This window comes from Mesoplodon mirus (genome assembly GCF_964341445.2).
Source record: "Mesoplodon mirus genome assembly, chromosome: 2".
Classification (NCBI taxonomy): Eukaryota; Metazoa; Chordata; class Mammalia; order Artiodactyla; family Ziphiidae; genus Mesoplodon; species Mesoplodon mirus.
This window is the reverse complement of record NC_138977.1, coordinates 92,128,065-92,152,936: the sequence shown is the minus strand read 5'-3', so window position 1 is coordinate 92,152,936 and position 24,872 is coordinate 92,128,065. Positions and strand designations below refer to the sequence as shown.

The window sequence follows — 24,872 nt, the reverse complement described above, 5'->3', positions numbered from 1 at the left end:
TTTTTCAAAATTTGAAAGTTAATTATAACGTTTTATATTGTCATTTAACCAAACAGTGCCATTGTCTTTGGCACTGTTTGGTTAAATATATTGATAGCCCCCATGAGGTTGACATTAGAGTATTTGACTCTCCTTTAGTTTCCTACAGATTCAGAATAAAAAAATGGAGTCAAACTGTCCTTTGTATCAATGGAAAAGATATTTTTCAGGTGAAAATCAAAAATCATCCAAATGAAATTAAAACGCCACTTTGTTCTAATACCCGAATCATAAATGGTACACCCCTGCCATTCTTTAAGCTAATTTAGATTAATTTTGAGGAAATAAATGTTTTGTCTGAATGTCACATTAAATTTTCAGGTACTCAAGGTCATAAATTCAAAGATATCACACAATGCAAAATATTCAAACACCACAGACAACAATATTTCCACTGATTTCTCTCCCTATCATCATGTACAAAATACTAAAGTTCTCCTGAGTTTTCTATAGTCCAGTTTGCTCAATATAGTTTTATGTCCTATAATAGGACACAGCTTCAAATTCATGAAGTGTAAGAATTATTAGACTCAAAGAACCCCACCTGGGTTGGTACAGAGGATGACTTAAGAAATTGATGAGACATTAACATTTAATCAAGTGCAAACACTGTGCCGGGCACATCTGCAAAATATATGGCCTTTCTCCCTCCACAGCCTTGGGAGTTAGAGGCTATGTTTCTTGGAAGAGAAAATGCAGGCAGAGTTAAAGTGGGGTGCATTTGAAAGTTAAGTAAGTGGCAGAGCTCCAACTCAAAACCAGGTTGGGGCCACCCGGAAGCCTTGTGTTTTGCGCTACTCCACACTGTGTCCAAATCCTACTCCCAGCCCCTAAAGAAATTCGTTTTCTCTTTGTCTCTTACTGTTCGTCCCATCCCGACCCACTCCTGAAATAGTACAAAGCCAGATTCAGGTTTCACGGCCTCAAGTCTTTCCAGTTATACAGCTATATTCTTGGAAATTGATGAATGGATTTTAAAAATCTGATTACATACAACAATAAGCTCCAAACATCCTTACTAATTGCTTTCTGGAGCTGAAGCTGATATATCAACATGCTCCCTAATCAACTTAGCAAATTAGCACTTATGGAGTTTAATATTTTAAAAGCATAGCCTTTTATTCAAATTAATAAATGGTTCACAATCACGTTTAGGGACAGAGTAGTACCCTTCCTCTGGGCTGGCTCTGTAATTGCAAGTAAAGTGTCTTTTTCACGTTCAGTCTGGTGAGATACTTTCCGTTACAACATGGGCAGAGACGCCAAAATCATATGAGATTATTGTGGGATAAATCGCAGACCTCTAACACTGTTACATAAATTATTGAAGAAATATGGGGGAAAGGAGAGAAATGAAAACAAATATCACATCATTTTATTATTGCTCATGATGAATTTCACCACCCTACAAGTACTTAAAGTCAAGCGCTGAGAATATGGTTGCATTAAAAAGACAAGAAAATAGATTAAATGCAAACAGTACTCAAAAGACAAGAAAAGTGTAAACAAAGTAATTTTAAAATTATTATTGGGCTTCCCCGGTGGCGCATTGGTTGAGAGTCCGCCTGCCGATGCAGGGGACACGGGTTCGTGCCCCGGTCTGGGAAGATCCCACATGCCGCGGAGCGGCTAGGCCCGTGAGCCATGGCCGCTGAGCCTGCGCGTCCGGAGCCTGTGCTCCGCAACGGGAGAGGCCACAAGAGTGAGAGGCCCGCGTACCGCAAAAAAAAAAAAAAAAAAAAAAAAAATTATTATTATTTTCAGTAATTCAAAATACCACACTCTGATCTCATTAAGTAGATGCTTGGGAAATAAATATTCAGTAAGATCTAAAGCACGGAAGATTAAACCAGTTGTGTATGCCAGATAATGATGGGGTTAGGGCACAGATTACCATGTTTCAGTTTATGCTCTGTAGAATCAATGACCCATGCCTGGTGGGCTGCCTTCCTGAAGGTTTATTCTACAGCCTATAAGGCTGGAGGACAGGGTGAGGTCAGGGGTGTACTGAGGAGGAGAAGCCAATTCAGTCCTTCCTGCTACAAACGGTGACTAGAGCCCATGAATCATAAAACGATAAACCAAAAGGCTGCGGAACCTCACCAAAAGATTCAGAGAAATACATTAAGCTCTAAGCATATGCCTTCCTCCACAGAGAAGTCTCCATCCATTTCCAAACTCAAGTCATTCAGCAAGGACTAGAGTTTCTGGAAAGGCTCAATCTACATTGTATTTGTTGAGGTAGAGGAGGTAAGCAGAGAATGACATGTTCAAATAGCTTCACAGTTACAACTTTCCACCTGCCTCTATTAAACTGGTAGAATTTGCTTTTGTGCTCTAGTTGGAAGAGGCTACAAAGATCATTTTCTTTCATATATTCATCCATTCATTCAGTAATAATAAAAACCCTAAGAATCTGTTCAACATTCCATTAACGTAAAAAGGAAACTATCTAGTAATTTCTTCATTCACTATGCCAGTAATTTATCCATTCCCAGAGATATTTACCTACTACTTCTAAGGTTGTTGTGACATTTGCTGATCCAAAAGTATTATTGGCATAACACATGAACACACCAGAGTCATTAACTCTTGCTGAGCTGATAGTCAATCTTTCCTGACGAAGAAAATTGAAGTCACCCTGATGCCAGCTATTCCTCTTCACCTGTTCTTTAGTCTGCTAGTTTCAGAAGGGAAGGGAAAAAAATCAAAGATTACCATAAAATTTATATTCAGGATCTTTCCTAGATAAATTAAAAATAGCAGCAATTAACTTCTCCGTATTAGCATTCATTATCACTACTTAAGTAAGTATAATAAAACACCATGACAAGTCTGTCATTGGAACACTTCATATTACAGGATTATATTGAAAGATAGTCATTACTAATGATTGTAAAAACATGAAAATTCATTTCTTAATAACCACAGCATACATAATTCCAAATTCTCTGCAGTGCTAAATCTTTTTTAACAGTTCCAAAATTTAAAAGTTCTTATATAAGAAATAATACAGGATACTGATATTTTACAAGTCAGCATATTTATATCCTATCAATATTTTCTGTTGTATATATTTTTTTCTATTCTACATCCCATTGATTGAAAGAAAACACATCACTAGTAACAATCGTTCTATTTTATTAACATTTATATTATTTTCATGAATAAAAATAGACTTACAGTGTCTAAGACTAACTCGAAAATTCATCCTATAGTTCTTACCCAGCAGAATTTTGGCAAGTATTAAAGGGAGTTCCAAAGTATATAAGACATATAAGACAAAATCCCAAATTATTTACACATGAGCTGAAGAGAAAAGGTTGTGCATTTACTCTTGTGGTATCACCACGCCACTGTTAATATTTATCTGCAGATAAGACATGGAGACATTTCTTGTATGGAAAACGTCATGGGGAAACAACCATAATATAAACTATAACCACTCTCTGAAAAGATTAAAAGGAATAGCATACAGCTTTCTGCATCTTCCAAATTTTCTGTAACATGAACACATTCCTATTACAATGGGGGAAGGGAAGCAACTAAAAAAGAAAATAAACAGGAGCTGATATTGACATGGAACAAGATCAAGGGTGATTCCCTGGCCAGGCTATTGTGAACCTATTAGCATTAGACCATTCTTACGGTACTGTAAATCTGAACAGTCCTTCTGGAAAGCAACTTGGAAGCATGTTCAGACCACTGAGCAACTCCAGGAAATTTATCTCAAGGAAACAAGAAAACAAAAAACAAGAAAACAAAAGCTCCAAGATATTTACTGTGGTGAAAAATTGGAGAAGACCTAAATGTATACCAGGTATCAAAATTATGAATACGTGAAAATAAGAAAAATGCTTCTTTTATGTAAAAAGCATAAAATGAGTGTACCTTAAGACAGCAACCATGTGTTAATACATATGCATGAGGGGAGAGAGAAAATAAACATGAAAAAAAAATGTAGGCAATATAGCACTTATAAGGACTAACCACTTGAGACTACTGAGCACTTGAAATGTAGTAGGTCCAAATTGAGTTGTGTTGTAAATACAAAATATGTCCCAGATTTTAAAGACTTAATATGAAAAAAGTAGTGTAAAATATCCCATCAATAATTTTTATGTTATGAATTTGGTAAAGTAGCAGGATACAAAATTAATGCATAGAAATCTCTAGCATTCCTATACACTAATGATGAAAAAATCTGAAAGTGAAATTAAGAAAACACTCCCATTTACCACTGCAACAAAAAGAATAAAATATCTAGGAATAAACCTACCTAAGGAGACAAAAGACCTGTATGCAGAAAATGATACAAATAGATGGAGAGATATACCATGTTCTTGGATTGGAAGAATCAACATTGTGAAAATGACTCTACTACCCAAAGTAATCTACAGATTCAATGCAATCCCTATCAAACTACCACTGGCATTTTTCACAGAACTAGAACAAAAAATTTCAAAATTTGTATGGAAACACAAAAGACCCCGAATAGCCAAAGAAATCTTGAGAATGAAAAATGGAGCTGGAGGAATCAGGCTCCCTGACTTCAGACTATACTACAGAGCTACAGTAATCAAGGCAGTATGATACTGGCACAAAAACAGAAATACAGATCAATGGAACAGGATAGAAAGCCCAGAGATAAACCCATGCACATATGGTCACTTTATCTTTGATAAAGGAGGGAAGAATATACAGTGGAGAAAAGAGAGCCTCTTCAATAAGTGATGCTGGGAAAACTGGACAGGTACATGTAAAAGTATGAGATTAGAGCACTCCCTAACACCATACACAAAAATAAGCTCAAAATGGATTAAAGACCTAAATGTAAGGCCAGACACTATCAGACTCTTAGAGGAAAACATAGGCAGAACACTCTATGACATAAATCACAGCAAGATCCTTTTTGACCCACCTCCTAGAGAAATGGAAATAAAGACAAAAATAAACACATGGGACCTAATGAAACTTAAAAGCTTTTGCACAGCAAAGGAAACCATAAACAAGACAAAAAGACAACCCTCAGAATGGGAGAAAATATTTGCAAATGAAGCAACTGACAAAGGATTAATCTCAAAAATTTACAAACAGCTCATGCAGCTCAATATCAAAATAACAAACAACCCAATCCAAAAATGGGCAGAAGACCTAAATAGACATTTCTCCAAAGAAGATATATACAGATTGCCAACAAACACATGAAAGAATGCTCAACATCATAAATCATTAGAGAAATGCAAATGAAAACTACAGTGAGATATCATCTCACACCGGTCAGAATGGCCATCATCAAAAGTTCTACAAACAATAAATGCTGGAGAGGGTGCAAAGAAAAGGGAACCCTCTTGCACTGTTGGTGGGAACGTAAATTGATGCAGCCACTACGGAGAACAGTATGGAGGTTCCTTAAAAAACTAAAAATAGAACTACCATATGACCCAGCAATCCCGCTACTGGGCATATATACCCTGAGAAAACCATAATTCAAAAAGAGTCATGTACCACAATGTTCACTGCAGCTCTATTTACAATAGCCAGGACATGGAAGCAACCTCAGTGTCCATCGACAGATGAATGGATAAAGAAGATGTGGCACATATATACAATGGAATATTAGCCATAAAAAGAAACGAAACTGAGTTATTTGTAGTGAGGTGGATGGACCTAGAGTCTGTCATACAGAGTGAAGTAAGTCAGCAAGAGAAGAACAAATACTGTATGCTAACACATATATATGGAATCTAAGAAAAAAAACATGGTCATGAAGAACCTAGGGGCAAGACGGGAATAAAGATGCAGACCTACTAGAGAATGGACTTGAGGATACAGGGAGGGGGAAGGGTAAGCTGGGACAAAGTGAGAGAGTGGCATGGACATATATACACTACCAAACGTAAAATAGCTAGTGGGAAGCAGCCGCATAGCACAGGGAGATCAGCTCGGTGCTTTGTGACCACATAGAGGGATGGGATAGGGAGGGTGGGAGGGAGGGAGACACAAGAGGGAAGAGATATGGGAACATATGTATATGTATAACTGATTCACTTTGTTATAAAGCAGAAACTAACACACCATTGTAAAGCAATTATACTCCAATATAGATGTTAAAAAATTTTTTTAATGTTAATTATATGATAAAATATTTTTGATATATTGGGTTAAATAAAATACATTAAAATCAATTTTACTTTTTTTTTTACTCTGTCATGTGCCTACTAGAAAATTTTAAATTACACAGGAGGCTCACATTATATTTCTACTGCACAGCGCTGCTAATGTACAGTGTTAGAATTATAGCTATTTCTTTTTTTCTCATGTTATTATATTTTTGGAAATTTTTTCACTAAGATAAGCATACATAAAAGCTGACTGCCAAAGTTGAATGTTTTGGAATTAAAAAGAAGAGAAACCTGCTTGGTTAACTAACTGTGAGATCTTGGCCAAGTCAAGGATGCCACCCACTATGGTCTCAGCTTTTGTTTCTAAAAGGCAATGAGAGAATAATCTTTAAAGGCCTTTCCGGTTTGGAGCGCTATGTCGATTTGAAGATAATCCCTTCTAAGAGATTCTTCTAATAATTGGCAGAAAGCTGACATTTTCCTGCCTAAGAGTAATTGTTAAGAAGAGACAAAGGGGAAGTGACATTTTTCTCTGGCCTCTTCCAGTCCATCATACAGACTTCTCCTCAGCAAAGGCAGAGTGACAAGGGACAGGTCACAGACTATATTCTAGATTCCCGGTATCTTCCTTCTAGTTCCTGCAAGAGCCCAGGAGTCCCTGTTTAGGGAGCTAAACAGGACAATGAATACATTGGTGCTAGAAGGAATAGTTTGTTAATAATTGATACAACATCAACACCCAAACCCGAAGGCCATAATTTAGGATACTGTCAAAGATCATAATAAAAGCAAGCAAAAATATGAGGGTTTAGAAGCCTTAGAAAAGCTAACCAAGATTCACAGTGTTGAATAAACTCCAAGACTCTCTTACGTTTTAAAACAAACAGCTGCAAACATACTACAAGAGTTGTTTTACCCTAAATTTCATTGTGAGTTAAACTTATTCTAAAAGATCCAGATCAAATACTACGGATTTTTAAAGAATTTGATAGTGCTATTAACAGTGCTAGGTATTCCAAATTAAGCCAAAGGGTATCAATAAAAGATTCATGGATGAACCCTGGCATACAGCCATGAGCCCCATCTGCCAGTCACACATTACATATTGTTTGCACGTGATTTGCTTTTCCTTAAGCCTTGGAGGTGCTCACTGCGATTTCCCCAGAGAGTTCCCAACACTGCAGGCTTATCTACCAGCGCCAGTGGATTAATTGGGAATGGCATGCAGGACTCCTGGGAAAAAGTGGTTCAGAACACAACTGCCTGGGGCAATTTAATGCTCATCTCAAAAAGGCTAATTTTCAAGTTATTGTAGAGGCTCAGTTCCACACACCATAAATTGTTCTCTCATCTGAAATCAAGGATCATAGAAAGGCAATTAATATGGGACTGTGTTCTATAAGGTTAGTCAAAAATTCATATGTGAGCTTTTGGTTTTATGATAGGACTTGTTTCTCTGACCCACTGGTTCCATTCTCCTGTTAATGGCAGGCTTCACTTAGCAAGGTATCATCCATCACAGGTCTACATGAACGCCATTATAATGGTTTGCATTTTGCTAATCACCATAGTTACTTGTTTAGCAAAGGATTCTCTAAACAGGCATGAAACTGCCAATGTTGGATACAGAGCATGAGGTGGAAGAAGAGGAAGAGGAGGATGAAAAGACAGTATTTCCTTTCTTCCAATGTAATACGCATGTGTGTACTAAAGAAAAACTACCACGATAGCAAATTAACTAGTTGGCCAACATCATTCAAACAAAAATTATTAAAAACTCAGTCAATGGGAATCTTAAGGTAAAATATTAGGGAAACTGGACATTTTAAAGACCTTGTTATTAATATGAGTATTAGAGAGGGAGAAAAACCTTCAAATATAACTGGCTAAATTTTATTTAATTTTAAGATATGCCTAACACGGTATCTGACATACAGTAGACATTCAATATGCATTTGTTAAATGAATGATAACCTAAACGTGTCCAAATGTTTCAGATTGATGACAACCATTTTATTAATAGCGACTAAAACAAATAGAAAACCATTAGCAACCTGATCTCGGGTAAGCAGCCTCAAAGGAGGAAATCAGATCCATACAAAAAGAAATCTCTCAAATAGATAGCTCTCTCTGTGGCAGAGGGAAGGGCTTCTTGGCTAACATCTGAGACCATTGATTTATGTTTTAAATATGGAAGGAAAAAAACTGGCAACTTTCCCCAATATTTTAAATAATCTGGCCTGAATAGTTGCCATAGTAGCTTTAAAAATCAAGGTAGTTACTCACTGAACCATTAATTTTTTCCCCCCACGGAAGTCATTCAAAGAAACAGCATGGAGTAATAACAAGTCTGAAGTTTTCTCTACGACTTTCTCAAAATAAATGTACAAAATGACATTTCTTTGTTACTCATAATGAACGTACACATCTACATATGGTGCAATGAAAGGGGTAAATACACATCTGTACACACTCCAGACAGTTCCACCTCTGACAGACACACCAGCTGAGCCATCCCCAGGACAATTAACAGACTTTTCTAGAATATATAAAAGAATGTATATATGTATGTATAACTGAATCACTTTGCTGTACAGCAGAAATTAACACCACATTGTAAATCAACTCTACTTCAAGAAAATAAATTTTTAAAAAATAGACTCTTTTAAAGAAAAACCTTCAACTCTCCCACACAGAGAGAATGATACATTGAGGCCAATGGAGAAAACAATCCACTCACCTGGCTGTTTTCCCTTATCCACATTGAGTCCACAGAGCTAGACACGTCTTTTATCAAGCACATCACTGCAAATTCTTCCCCTTCCCTGAGAAGATAGCTGGCTTTGGACACAGACACAACAGGCACAGCTCTGATGGCTAGAATAAAACGAAACGTGGCCCTCAAATAACTGGCTGTAGTATAGCATAACGTTTTAACTTACCATTTTTCCTCAGCTGTGCCCAGCTCACTTTGTGGTCTTTTAAATAAGATATAAAGTATGGTACTAACCGATCTGTATTACTTGTATATTTGAAGACATCAGCAATTAAATCGGACATCCCTCAAGTAACTTCATTAACACCGAGTGAAAAAGATAGACTGTCTACTTTGAGATTATAATAATCCTGAGCAATGCTATTTTGAAATAGGTAGAAGCCCTGGCATAGTGAAGCTGCCTTCATCTTTATTTGACTTGCTGGTTTCATGAGAATGTGACCACCAACTAATTATATTCTTTTAACCAAACAGGCATCTTTCCCATGTGATGTAAAAATAACATCTTATTTCTTAAAATCACAGGTTTTCAATAATCAAACTTTCCTTAATTCCAAAGAGCATCCTTTTTCAAAAGCCTTAATAAAAATTACTCAATAGCTAAATGCCAACTGGCATTGAGTTAGATGATCTCTGAAATACAAAAATCTGGGTATCTTCCAGCTATCAAAATATAATGCCACATTAATAACAAGGTCCAAAGTCAGCTGGTACTTTCCTCCTCAGATTGTGAATAGTTTGAGAAAGTATTAAAATTAAATAGCTGAGGGCTTCCCTGGTGGCACAGTGGTTGAGAGTCCACCTGCCGATGCAGGGGACGCAGGTTCGTGCCCCAGTCCGGGAAGATCCCACATGCCGCGGAGTGGCTGGGCCCGTGAGCCATGGCCACTGAGCCTGCACGTCCGGAGCCTGTGCTCCACAACGGGAGAGGCCACAACAGTGAGAGGCCCGCGTACCGAAAGAAAAAAAAAAAATTAAATAGCTGAGGAGGAAGTCAATTTATAGATCAATAGTAAATCAAGGAATGAAAAATCTGTATGCTAATCTTTTCAGTGTAACTAAGGCTTCCCAATGAGTTTCTCTTGGAAGGAACAGTTTGTGCAATTATGAAACTTTGGGATGTCCTGATGTCAGTAGGTTTAAAGACTGTCCCCAGGACCATCTGAATGCCCATCCCTGGTAGACACACCCAGCTGGAGGTGGTCATGGACCCAACACACGGGATGGAGACTGTGAAATAAGGTATTCACAAGCAGCCAGCATTATTTTGAGGCTGGGGGAAACGATCCGAGAAGCTACCTGAGTGACATACTAAGTTGGACCAGTGAGAAGAGAGAAGCCTTCTTTTAGATCAAAGGATGCTCCAACTCCCAGAAGAAAGCAAACAAGGGCCCGTACCTGCCCTCACTTTCAGGGTGAATTTCTTCGACAGCACGGACTTGCCCTTCTGGTTCGCCGAGCAGTGTAGACAGAGCCGATGATACTCACGCTTCACGTTTCTGATAGTGATGCCGGCCTTGGGGTCAGCGACAAATGTCAAGTCCTTGGGAAGAGGTTTCCCCTCGCACCCCGTGAGGGAGTAATTGGTCACCTCTGGGTCTGTCAGAGGACAGCGGACCAGTGTGTCGTTGCCTTCCTTCCCGTACAAGGGAAGCTCAACCAGGAAAAGCTTCTCAGGATCTACAGCATATCAACAACCAGTAGTTTGAATGGCTTGGTCACAGACACTGAAAACATTTTATAAAAATCTAAAACATTGCCGCTCATAACAACAATCCCTAATGGCCCAAATGGCTGCTGACTTTATTCTTTGCAAACAAAAGTAGAATTTATCCGAATCATACTAATAAGGAAGAGTTAGCACTTGGTAAACACTTCCCATGTGTCAGGCACTAAGCCTGGACCATTACATACTTCTCACTCTCATTTAATCCTCAATACACCCCTATGCGACAGGCACTATCATTATCACCATTTTATCGATAAACTGAAGTCTCAAAAACAGTAACTCTCCTTAAGTGACACAGCCCAGAAATGGCAAGACAGAACTCAAAGCCAGGTCTGACTGATACCACAATTTGAACTCTTAAAGCTCTGGGAATATTTTATTGTAATAATTACTTTTTTTCTACAGCAGGTAACACTCCAAAGAAACTGGGCCAAGAATAAGCCAGCCTGATGGTATCTAATAGGGTGGGAAAAAGTGGAATTATACCTTGTTCAGGACTTTCCCACCTACTGTCCAATCTGGAATTTGTTTTGATCTTATCTAATTGACACAACTTCTACTTTTGCATGAGCCTTTATCACTTTTTTGAAAAGTGTCCAAATATACTTCCATGTTGTACCAGTTTCCAAATTAATCGTATGTTTTTTAAAAAATCTATTTAACAAGTAAGAAGACCTATTTAGTTCAGAAAGGTGAAATAATTTCCCTCTGGTGATACAATAACTTGCCTCATTTGTCCCCAAGGGTGCTTGACTTCAAAGTCAAATATGTACACTACACCTCCAAGACTAAGGGAGAGGCATGGGGAAGAGTCTATGAATTAAAAGAAGAACATAGAGGTTTAGAGGGAGGCAAAATGACCACGATCTAGGAGCCATGTGAGGGTATTCAATGAGAGGAAAGGGAAAAAAATAAGAAATGTTTAAAAAGGGGACTAGCCCATGTTATCAGTACTCAAGATGTGCTAAGAAGAAAGGAATATGGGAACCCCATGGGTCAGCCTGAAGCTTGGATGATAATCAGTAGTAACAGTGCAGAGTACATCAATGTGGAGAATGAGCTGGAGGGGTCCAGATGTTTTTCCTTATAAAGTGAGAGAATTACCAGCATCTCCATTGTTTGTAACAACACGGGTTTCAGAAAGTTCCTGAGAACAACCAGGTGAACACCCTGAGCACAGGGACTTTCCACACAATTCTTTCTTCATTAAGATAAATTTCAATCAGCTTATAAGTAACAATAGAGTACAATTAAGACTGAAAATGAACAAAACTGAATCATCATAAAATTGTCATTTAGTGTTTTCATTCCTACAAAACCCTAACCCCTCTGCGTGGGCCTCTTTCCAGAGATCCCAGTCTCCAGGATCCTCCAGATTCTGAATAGAATCTAGAAAACTATCAGGAGGCCACACAGTATAAATAACACGTGGGCCTCTCTCTATTCATATTCCTTAAAAGATATGTATAAATAGAACTTCTAGAAATCAAATAAATTGATATGCAAACGGGGAGCTTATGAGTTTCAGAAATGCTATGGCAAATACTTGATTGTCCAAACCAGGATACTTGTGACTGAAAGGGGTACTCTTAATAATTATGCCAGGACACCAGGCATGGACTGGGAAAGCCTCCGGTCGACTGGGACCTCATATAAGCAAATACAAACCTCATTCTGTATACACAATATGCTGCCGCCTCTACTGTGTAAAGATAACACAGATACAGGGTTGGGCCAACAGATTACACTTAAAATGTTTTTTAATTGTCCTTTCCACCTGTAAATCGGATGTTCCACAAAAATCAATGACACAATTGAAATATACTTATCATATAATTTTGACCAATTTTCCAAGAGTTTTCCAAAACAAATTATGCACCTCCCAGCCTTACTAAGTTATTCTGCAAACAAATTATCTCATAATGCCTGAAATATGGTTCGAGGCTATAGCTGGTTAATTTTCCATCTATTCTTTCTAAGTCACTTGAGTCATAGTTCCTACAGCAATGCCCCAATTTCCTTCATTGCTGTTTAAGACAAATTACTTAAGCATCCAAACATCTTAAATTGGTAATAATTAAGTATAGTTCTAAGTTATTGGGGATGACTTCCCCCATCAAGAAAATCTGTGAGCTCTGTGAGACTGATTTGGCTAATGCAGCAGTTTCCCTATTTATTCAGCTGTCTACCCATCCTATTAATAAGCAGAATGATACTTCATTACCACCTGGAAATTACAGAGTACCTTCTTGAATGTAAAAGAACAGAACATGGTTGCCTCAACAATTATGGAACCATACCCGGAGGCTAGCTGTGGCTTTTCAACGCGTCTTTCTTTGCAGCGACCCACCCAGGAAAGAGTAAAAGATAAACTAAGGAGAGGCAGCGTCAGTTTCACGGCAACCTTCTGTACAGAGAACATGAGAGTCGATTTTACTAACCCTTGACAGAACTAGAATTTGCACAATTTTGTCTCCCTGATAACAATTACATAAGGAAGACAGAGCAGGCGATCTTATCCAAGTGTTGCCATAAGGAACTGTGACTCTAGGGGTGGCTCAGATCCACAATCTAGGATAAGTTTATTCGGTCCTCTTCCACAATACCATGCATGAGGTTGCAAGGATGACCCCAGGCCAGGTACAAACCCAGGACTAGAACTGAAACTATTTCTCCTCCTATAATGTGGGTATGTGTCTTAAGCTTTAAGTGCTTTAGTTTTTACATCAGCAAAAAGAGACTCCTCTATTATCCCTGCCCCTAGCCCCCTAGGAAATCTCCTCCTGACAAGGATATTAAAAGCACAAACACAGATGAATCACTGCATTCATCACATGAGATGAGGTACAGAAATCCAACCATCACATTTTCCTTTTGTTTCTAAGAGGTCACAATTTTTTAAATGAATGAACTGACTTCTACTAAGAACCTAGGAAGGACAGGGGGTGCTTAGCCAACTGAGTTATTTTTCTGGAATTTACTCTCTAAAAATGGGTCAATTCATTTGAAGCTTTGGTCTGTTTAGGCCTTTAGAGGCCTTTAGTTCCCTGAAATGTTTTTACTAAGTGGGAGTATCTGGAATCTCAAGGCATTAAAATGCCACCTTCCCAAAGGGCCTAATTTATTCTCAGGGTTTACTCACATCACCAGGACAAATGGGCTAAACCATATTGTAATCTCATTAGGAAGAGTATCACAGCCTTGCAGACCTTCAGCTGGAGTCATACCCAAAGCCACTATGTATCAAAAGACGGGGGAAACTAACAATAAAAATTTGACTTATGCTTCCTAGACCCAGCCAGTAATATTTTATCCATGACTCAGCCATCTATATGTCATCCCTAATTAAGGACAGGATATAAAGTTGTCTAAGTATAGCATCAAAGAAAGCTGAGCATTTACCTCTAACAAACACATAAATGGAACCGCTCAAGCCGCCTTCATTGGTGCATGTGTAATTGCCTGTATTTGTGGCCTCTGCTTTCTTGGTGATCCATTCTGGGTATGTTTTCTCTCTCAACTGACCGAGAGTCTCAAACGTCCACTTGACAAATCCTGGGTCGGTGCATAACAGCCTAATCTCATCGCCGACACTGACAATTAACTCTGATTTTGCTGGATGGATGGATGGTGGAGACAGTTCCCCTGGACTCACAGATGGTTGAGAAGAGCCTGCCAAGAAAAATGAAAATCGTGTTGAATGTGATCTTTTTCTTAGGCGAAATAAGGATTTCTTCCAATATTGATTTCCATCTTCTGTGTACTCGACAATAAAAATAGGACAAAGCTGCCCAGCTATTTATGGGCAGAGAGTGCTTTTTAAAGTTTCTCAAGTTCATCTAGAAAATTAAGTTATTTTCTGCAACCCTCAATTAATCCTGAGGGTCACCCTTGGTATGCAAGCCAAGACTTGCTGGATGCCATGGCCTTCTCTGGGTTAAACACACAGCGGGGTCAAGTTTCCACTCTGAACATAGGCCATTGCAATGATACTGACATGCTGACACCCAGTCTAGAAACAACAAAAACAAAATCTTAAACACTATTAAAAAAAAAATACTGGGTTGTCACTCTTTAAGCAAAACGTACATGATCATGATTAACTTGGCTTTTTCTTAAAACTTTGTGAATTCAGTTATTTCTATGCAATTCTCCTTATATGGTGATGGTCATCAAAAAAGGACTATCTATAAGTTTCAAATAATAAGGCAGAAAATGAAAATCTTATTTTAATGATCAGATCATGAGATTTCCTGGCCTACGTTGGGTTGCAGCCTGATCAACCTAATGCCTAGAGAGGTTTCCTACATAGGAAACTAGTTTAAAGATATAAACTATAGACTCTGAATATGAAACCTGAACCTTAGAAAATTCACAGCAGCCAATTCATTCATTCATTTGTGTATGCATGCATCTGTAGCATGAAGGCAAGTATCTGTTCATTACTTGTGATCTACAAAAGCACTGTTAGGTGCTGGGAGAAAATCCACATAAATAGGACACACAGTCCTTACACTCCAGAGCTTAAAGTACACAGTGTTCAATGTCAGAATAATGAAACAAAGATACAAGGTTTAGCTTTAGGCTAAAGAAAAAGAAGTGGGCTGGATTTTCACAATATAAGAAGAGGAGAAAGAAAAGACAGACATGTACCAGAGATATATGCCACGGAGACACTCATGCACAGTGAGATACCAGAGATCAACTGGATTCACGGAAACCAGTGAAAAGCTCTGGTCCTCAGGTAGGCAGAAGCCACAGAACCCACAGCAAGGATCTGAGACAAAAAGAGGAAGATCTGAGACTGCCAGAGGAAGAGCACATTAGTGGCTAGAGTGCCATGAAAAATACAAAAGGTTGACTCACATATGACCTGGGTGAGATGGGCTAGGGCACCAGGATAACAGAGCCCCCTGGGGGGCTTTCAGCTACTTCTGCAGGATCATGGGGGGAATGGTTCATGTGCCTGGGATTTGTGCCCCCTGCACACATACAAGGTCAGAGACAGAACTGACGTGGGTTAATGAAGAGCAAAAGCCATCCAAGCCAGGTAGAGGAAGGGGCGGCAGCAGGAGTAGGCCATACCAGGAGCCTCTCCACAAGTTCAGGACAAAGATGGAGATAGAAAGGGAGGGTCAGGGCTTCCCTGGTGGTGCAGTGGTTGAGAGTCCGCCTGCCGATGCAGGGGATGCGGGTTTGTGCCCCGGTCCGGGAAGATCCCACATGCCGCGGAGCGGCTGGGCCTGTGAGCCATGGCTGCTGAGCCTGCGCGTCCGGAGCCTGTGCTCCACAACGGGAGGCCACAACAGTGAGAGGCCTGCGTACCGCAAAAAAAAAAAAAAGAAAAAAGAAAAGAAGAAGAAAGCGAGGGTCAGAAAGGGACAGGGAAGGGAGAAGCAAGAGACCTGCTCCCAGGTGCTACCTGGGCGGTAGATGGACTTCTCACCTGACAACCAGAAATTCCGATGGTGGAAGAAGAGTAATACCTGTGAAGTTAAAAGACAGGAACAAATAATCCAAGGAAAGGGTTTGTAGACAAAAGAGGAACACAATGAGTACCGATCTTACCAGCTAAGAGGGGGTAGGAAAGAGTCAAAAGAGATTTTTGAAAATGAGACCACCGGAAAGGAAGGGGAGAGGCTAAAGAGTCAAGGCAGGCAACACACAAAACGTTTCAAAGAGAAGGTGGGTGGGTCCCAGGGCAGATGCTGAGCAAGATCAAAGGGAACGAACCAAGCCTCCCCAGACTTGGTTAGAAAGATACCACAGAAAATCCAATTTCAGTTGAGTGGGAATTTCTGCTGGCTTCAAGGTTAAAGGCTGCAAGTGTAGACCTCTTCTTAGAGAGCTGTGGCAGGAGAAACCACAGAAGAAATAGGTCTGTAGTCAAACAAGGTTAAAAGTTAAAAAAAAAAAAAATAGGAGGCCTGCTGGCATTTGAAGATAGAAGAAACAAAATCCATGGAGAGAGACAAACCAAAGGTGCTCTAAAGAAGGGATGAAGTTGCCCCCTGAAGGTGTGTATAAATGACCAGTCTCAGTTTCACTTTGTTACTCAGACAAATATTTCATCTGGGCACCTTCCAACCATGGCATCAACTGTAGCTCCATGATGTCATGCAACGTACACCCCCAGATCAGAAGATGCTCAGCAACCTTGATTCACAGAAGATTAACAGTAAGTTCAATCATAATCATCAAATGTTACTGAGCACCCAATTTCAAAAAAGCAAAAAACCCAATCCAAAACTGGGCAGAAGACCTAAACAGACATTTCTCCAAAGAAGATATACAGATTGCCAACAAACACATGAAAGAATGCTCAACATCACTAATCATGAGAGAAATGTAAATCAAAACTACAATGAGGTATCACTTCACACCAGTCAGAATGGCCATCATCAAAAAATCTAGAAACAATACATGCTGGAGAGGGTGTGGAGAAAAAGGAGCCCTCTTGCACTGTTGGTGGGAATGTAAATGGATACAGCCACTATGGAGAACAGTATGGAGGTTCCTTAAAAAACTAAAAATAGAATTACCATATGACCCAGCAATCCCACTACCAGGCATATACCCCGAGAAACCATAATTCAAAAAGAGTCATGTACCACAATGTTCATTGCAGCTCTATTTACAATAGCCAGGACGTGGAAGCAACCTCAGTGTCCATTGACAGATGAATGGATAAAGAAGATGTGGCACATATATACAATGGAATATTACTCAGCCATGAAAAGAAATGAAATTGAGATATTTGTAGTGAGGTGGACGGACCTAGAGTCTGTCATACAGAGTGAAGTTAAGTCAGAAAGAGAAAAACAAATACTGTATGCTAACGCATATATATGGAATCTAAAAAAAAAAAAAGGTTCTGAAGAACCTACGGGTAGGACAGGAGTAAAGACACAGACGTAGAGAATGGACTTGAGGACACGGGGAGGGGAAAGGGTAAGCTGGGATGAAGTGAGAGAGGGCATGGACATATATACACTACCCAATGTAAAATAGATAGCTAGTGGGAAGCAGCCGCATAGCACAGGGAGATCAGCTCGGTGCTTTGTGACCACTTAGAGGGCTGGGATAGGGAGGGTGGGAGGGAGACGCAAGAGGGAGGAGATATGGGGATATATGTACACGTTTAGCTGATTCACTTTGTTATACAGCAGAAACTAACACATTGTAAAGCAATTATACTCCAATAAAGATGTTAAACAAAAAATGTTACTGAGCACCAACAGTATGAGAAGTGCTATGGACGAGACTGTGTGTGCCCACTAGACTGAGCATCTAAATGGAGGAGCCAGAATGTGGGAATGAAGTGGTTAGGATTATTTTTAAAGTCATACAGTGCATTAAATAATGAAAATGGGCACAGCGGTAAATGGAGACGCTATTATTTCAATTATTTATCCCCTTTAAAAAAGGAATACTTCCGGGAATTCCCTGGCAGTCCAGTGGTTAAGACTTGGTGCTTTCCCTGCTGTGGGCCTGGGTTCAATCCCTGGTTGGGGAACTAAGATTCCACAAGCCACATGGCACAGCCAAAAAAATAAAAAAGGAGTACTTCTTAGTCCATATGAATGACGTTGACAGTAAACTGAATCCAAAAGTTCTCAAGAATTTATATTGCAATATATTTCAATCAATTCAATCTTCTCATGAGTGGGTCTTAAGGGCATATGCAGATACTACAACCTGGTTGAATAAATACTGTTGACTTCTGGAGACCTGCCACCCCAACGTAGGCAAGGTTTAGCTGTGTGACCTAAGGCAGGCCACTAGGGCTTTCTGTGCCCAAGTTTCCACATCTGGAAAATGATGATAGAAATACCCTCATTTCACAGAGTTCTAATGCAAATCAAATGCGATAAATACACGCAAGGAGCTTAACACAGCACTGCAGTTTGTAATAAATGGTAGCTATTACAGTGAAGCAGTAAAGCATCCTAGGTAAGAGCTTGACTCATTTTTTTTTGAGGTTTCTAAATTTTTTTAAAATTTGTTTTATTGAAGTATAGTTGATTTACAATGTTGTGTTAATTTCTGCTATAAGCAAAGTGATTCAGGTATACACATATTCTTTCTCATATTCTTTTCCATTATGGTTTATCACAGGACGTTGAAATTATAGTTCCCTGTGTTATATGGTAGGACCTTGTTGTTTATCCATCCTATATAATAGGTTGCATCTGCTAATTCCAAACTCCCACTCCATCCCTTGCCCTTGGCAATCACAAGTCTGTTCTCTATGTCTGTGAGTCAGTTTCTGTTTCGTAGATGAGTTCATTTGTGTCATACTTTAGATTCCACATATAAGTGATATCATATGGTATTTGTCTTTCTCATTCTTACTTACTTCAGTTTGTATGATAATCTCTAGAGATAAGACTGTACAGATTTGCATCCTGGCTCTCTCTGCCACTTACTAAGTGTGTGATCCTTAGGCAAGTTACCAATCATCTCTGCCTCGGTTTCCTCATCTTGAAAGTAGGGGTAGTAACAGCACCTGTTCATAAAGCTGTTATGTAAAGCACTCAGAACTGTGCTCAGGCACATAGAAAAACACATAATAAATACGAGACACAATTATTCTAAAAACAGAATCTCTTATCTTCCCTCCAATCAGTCCTGACTTACTTCCTATGGATGTGAATGGGTCCAAACAGATTTCTGCCTGACTTTGCCCTCCTTGGCAGTAAAATCATAGCAATCTTTCCCCAGCCTCTGCCACACATCCTTGTATGCCTTTCCACTCCTGCTGTCCTGCCCCAGACTAGCCATTTACAATGTCATGGAGAGAACATCCTCTCCTGAAAGATCTCCATGCCTCCAGCCTCCACTCACCCAACCCCCAAATCATCCAACATCATAACCCTGAGACCCACCAGCCTAAAACACCATTTTTTCAACAACCCCACTCCCAGCCTCAAAACCCCTCACAGAGGCGGCAGCAGCTAACACTGCCATCATGTGCGGCTTACAAAGCATTTTCACGGGATTAATTTCTAGCTGTTTCCTCTGGACCCAACCTGCCTCTCCAGTCAGACAGACCCTTAAGCTAAGGATGCTGCAAACACTCTTCAGTCCTTGCTATGCCCATCTCTCTGCCCATGTCCCCAGGACACAGCTACTCCACCAATTCACCTCTCTGTCATACGGAAAGCCCAGTCTTCATGGCTGTTGTTCCCTAACCACTCCAGGTCGTGATCACCTGTCCCCACTAAATCCCTCTAACATGTTCAGCCCCATCACCCATTTGGCTTCTACTGTTGTACCATAGTGGTCTACATCTATATCTTACCTTCTCTACCTACTGCAAGGTCTTAGGGCCCTCAGGGTAAGGATCCTAAATTGTACTTTTTTCCCTAGCATAGTCATAAAAAAGAGTCCCTTCAATCTCTGAACATATAAAAGATTGGAGGAAGGACAGGTTCCAAAACACCCAGCTCCTGTAACAGATGTTAACAGTCTTCCGACCTATCCCCCAAAGAGCACAACTGTCTATTCTGCTGCTCCACTAAGAAAAGGGAGCGGCTTAATTCATCCATTAAAACTACTATGGATACCTCCAAATTTGATATCATTAGTTTGCACTTTACTTCTAGAGTTTTAAAAAATAAAGTTTTTAAACCCAGAAACATCCAGGGTTTTATTTTCAAAATAAATGATAAGTTCAACCCTCAAACTCATACTATAAAATGAAAATAGAGCTTATATCAGAGTGGGACTGTGGATATTATTCTCTTGTCTCCAAACTATAATGCTCTCACAAGAAAAAAAAAAACAACTAGAGATTCCTGTTAAAAGATATATATGTGTGTGTGTATGTACATATACATACACACAGACATATATACACACATACTTTTATTATATTTAAAAATCAATACCGGGGGCTTCCCTGGTGGCGCAGTGGTTGGGAGTCCGCCAGCCAATGCGGGGGGCATGGGTTCGTGCCCTGGTCCGGGAGGATTCCGCGTGCCGCGGAGCGTCTGGGCCCATGGGCCATGGCCGCTGGGCCTGAGCGTCTGGGGCCTGTGCTCAGCGGCAGGAGAGGCCGCGGCAGTGGGGGGCCCGTGTACCGCAAAAAAAAAAAAAAAAAAAAAAAAAAATCAATACCAATAATTTATTCCAACTGACCTCTGAAATTGCTCTGGAATCACACATTTTGAAATATATCTGGTACATAGCAAGTTCTCAACAAACGTTTGTTGAAATGGGTTTTATCTATATCAGGACCCTTTGCATTTGAACATATACTTCCCTAATTATGTTTGGCTAATAAAAATATCAAGAGTTGCTTTCTGTTTCCTGAACACATGTTAATTAATGAGCCCCCCAAAAAATGATAGATGGCAAAATCCACCATTCTGGGCACCAAGTACTATAATGAATGATGGGTCTGGGCTAGGAACTCCAGGACCTATTCAGCAAATACTTATCCCAGGTACCTTGCTAAGTGCTGGACCTAGGAAACAGTCCTTGCTCTCAAGAAGCACAAATAAGGGAGGAAAAGGGCACTTATGAACAGTCAATAATGCAAGATTTTAACAATAGTTCAAGATAAATACCAAAATACCCTCTGTAACCTCCTTCTAGTGTAAAATTCAACCATACCCAAAAGAATTGAAATCAGGATGCAAACAGATACTTGCACACCAACGTTCATAGCTGCATTATTCACAATAGCCAGAAGGTGGAAAAACCCAGTTGTCCATCAACAGATGAATGGATAAACAAAATGTGGTATATACATAAAACAAAATATTATTCAGCCATAAAAAGGAATGAAATTCTGACATATGCTACAACATGGATGAACTTTGAAAACATTATGCTAAGTGAAATAAGCCAGACACAAAAGGATAAATATTGTATGATTCCACTTACATGAGGTATCAAGAATAGGCAAATTCAGAGACAAAAAGTAGAATAGAGGCTACCAAGGGCTAGGAAGAGGGAGGAATGGAGGGTTATTGTTTAATGGGTTTCTGTTTGGGATGATTAAAAAAAAGTCCTGGAAATGGATATGGTGATGGTTGCACAACATTGTGAATGTACTTTAATGGCACTGAATTAGACACTTTTAAATGATACGCTTTATATTATGTATATTTTACCACAATTTTTTTAAAAACTAAAGTTTTTAAAAAATCAGTAATTCTTCAAGGCCCAGGAGAAGCCTCAAATTTTCTCAGCTACCTTGACTCTTTCTTATCTGACAACTCTGACCTCTAGTAGTAGCCTCTGTGGGCCCCCCAAGTTTATCTTAAATCACAGCGTTAACAAATTAATCACTGTTATTATTTTTATTTGTTCCACACAGCTGTGTTTCAGGGCTTGAACACCAGCTCTCTTTCTTCCCAGCTCTCTACTACCTTATACAGAGTAGCCATTCAGAGCAGAAGCCTCTTTTAGCGCTCTGGGCTGAATAAGCTAGAAATTTTAAACCACACTGACTACTGCCCAAGAGACTTGAACGCTCAAGGCTACTAGAGTTCTTCTCCTGTACATCTTTGCTTTTCTCCTCACACCATCTGAGTCCTTTGGTTTTATTCTCAAACCTGTTTATGGAAGTGGGACTTGATATTATATTATATATAAGTACATGTTATGAAAATTGCTGCAATATATGAGTGTGTGTGAGTGTGTGTGTGTGTTTGGGGAAAGCTGTTGATTCTCTGATAACTAAGCAAGACTCTATAAGGTGGCTCAACTGAAAAAACCCTACAGGTACTTCAGGTTAAATGTGGGTGAAACTTGAGAAGATTGGGGGAGGGTCTCCACTTCACAAACACAGGGGGATTCTGCATTCTGACTCTCTCACAGGCACTACGTTTAAAGAAACTGAAATTAGAAACTGCAGGCCTTATATTGTGGGTGTGGTGTATGGGGAAGACAGGAGCTCAGACTGCCTGAGAACTCCCATCAGTCAACCCAAACTCAAAGTCAACCAAAACTCAAAGAAAAAGTTCTGTTTCTCCATCAAAAAGAACAAAGCCACCCATCTTTCTTTTCTTAAGTGAAATAAACCATTCAAGGTAGACCTGTATTTTTTGTGATCTGTGGCTTAAAAGACTCGAGTCCAGAGTGGGCTTCTACAGTACAAGCTTCTTAATGACCTGTGTAAGTCGAGGTGACTGGCTTGAGCACAGGGTGCTCCCCAATCACCTTCAGTAGTGGTTGGACCATGTCAACTGTTAGTCAATCTGGAGTCTCAACTCTCCTCCTAAGGTCTTTCTTTATACCCTTCACAAATGTCTAAAGCTGCAAAGACTGAATTTATAGCTGGGGTTAAAAGTAAGGAAGTCATTTCAAAACCTTCTCCTCTTTGGACACAAATATAAGGAACCAGGCAAAATAATGGCAGGGAAGAAAACCCACACAGAGAGGCCTATTCTAGTTTTGGGGAAGTAGAGCTGTGAATAAGGCAAAGCTCAAAGCTCCATTGCAGTTCAGCTCCTCTCTGGTTCACATACTGTTCAACCACAATTCGTAATAAAAGGGCTAATGATTTGTATATCCTACTGTTTCTGACACACTTCTATATTCCCATAGGAGTAAACTGGATAAAAATCAAGATGGAAGGATCATAGTAATTGCCCACAACACCCATAAGGCTTTAAAAACAAGTAGATGATACTGGCAATAGAATAAAGCTGGGGTGGGGGGTTATGAGCTCAGTGAAAACCACACAAGTCCTTAAAAATACTCTTGCCCAGCGACAGGGAGAGTGTGAATCCACTCTGGATCCCCACGCAAATTGGAGGAAGCCACGCCATGGAGGATCCAGCATGGCCCCCATTCCACTGTGGTGAGGCCACGCCACCAGAACCATTAAGAAATCTTTCATGTCAACATGCATCTATTGCATAATTATTACCATGTTAGTGAACTAGATGCTGATGGGGAACTCAGCCTTGTGTAGGAGACAAATCTAATACAAATGAAACAAAAATACTGAGAGGTCACAAACAGGTCCCAAGACTCAAAGGAAGCAGCTATCATTCTGCCCAAAAGGACCATGAAAAGCTCTAGGGGGAGGGGCCATGAGAGCTGAGCCAGGAAATCTTTGTCTGTGTGTTTACATGTGCCCGTGTTTGTATGTGTATTCGAGGAAAAGCTCATCCTATGAGGACCCCATCCCACTCCCCCCACCCCCCAAACTGTGAGCTCTCAGAATCCAAAGCAAGGTCTGTAGCCATCACTAGCCTCAAAGCCTCACAGGGCATCAGGAATACAGCATGTGCTCACTAAGTGCACAGCGAAGGAATGACTACATATAGGAAATGCAGAGGTGCAGGATATGGGAAGACAATCTGAGACATCATCTTACAGAGCAGTGCTTTCCTCATCTAGGGTGTTTGCTAACAGTCTTCTTTTTTTTTTTTTTTCTTTTTTTGCGGTACGCGGGCCTCTCACTGTTGTGGCCTCTCCCATTGCGGAACACAGGCTCCGGATGCGCAGGCTCAGCAGCCATGGCTCACGGGCCCAGCCGCTCTGCGCAGCATGTGGGATCTTCCTGGACCAGGGCACGAACCCACATCCCCTGCTTCGGCAGGGGGACTCTCAACCATTGCGCCACCAGGGAAGCCCGCTAACAGTCTTCTTGAAGGTCAATTTCACTCAGTGACAAATAACAGTAAACATCCTTTTATATTATAATACATAGCATAAAATAGAAAGAAAAAAATCAAACGCATTTTTTTCAGGGGGAAAACATGAGCTTTCAAAGAAATTGAACTGCCTCACGACTTCATACTCACAAACACACCACCCAAATCCCGACCACCTCCAACCTTTAAAAGCACCTCCACGGACAAGTTTGAGAACAGTCCTAAATGGATCACTTGAATTCCAATTCACAATTGAACACTGTCCAAAGGATTTTCTGGGTAACAGAAAAGTTGAGATATATCTTTAATCTTATAACATAGAGATTTAAAGTACTCAACTGAGCAGAACTCACTGCTAAAATCTACTCAGGTTTAGACATGAGATAAACAATAGGTAATTGACACAGTCTCCTCACCATCCTTTAAGTCTCTCACTGTAACACCCCCCTAAGTTCGGGGCCTGAAAAAAACAATTCCTTGGTACAATGCAAATTTGTATTTAGCTTTTAAAAATAAAATTTCTCTCTGCATGCCAGGTCTTGGTACTACATTAGGTCCAGGATATTTAGTGATTATACAAAATC

At 39.9% G+C, this 24,872-nt stretch overlaps 1 protein-coding gene across 2 annotated transcripts in view; it reads right to left on the bottom strand.

Moving 5' to 3' along the window:
* The window catches only part of KIT (KIT proto-oncogene, receptor tyrosine kinase), an 85,699-nt gene that overhangs the window by 32,994 nt on the left and 27,833 nt on the right, over window positions 1–24,872 (bottom strand). For both annotated transcript variants that reach the window (XM_082611045.1, XM_082611046.1), the window contains exons 2-5: window positions 14,072–14,341; window positions 10,339–10,620; window positions 8,905–9,041; window positions 2,548–2,716 (exon numbers count right to left, since the gene is read on the bottom strand). In XM_082611045.1, the coding sequence (XP_082467171.1) occupies window positions 2,548–2,716; window positions 8,905–9,041; window positions 10,339–10,620; window positions 14,072–14,341 (858 nt within the window). The remainder of the gene's footprint in view (window positions 1–2,547; window positions 2,717–8,904; window positions 9,042–10,338; window positions 10,621–14,071; window positions 14,342–24,872) is intronic.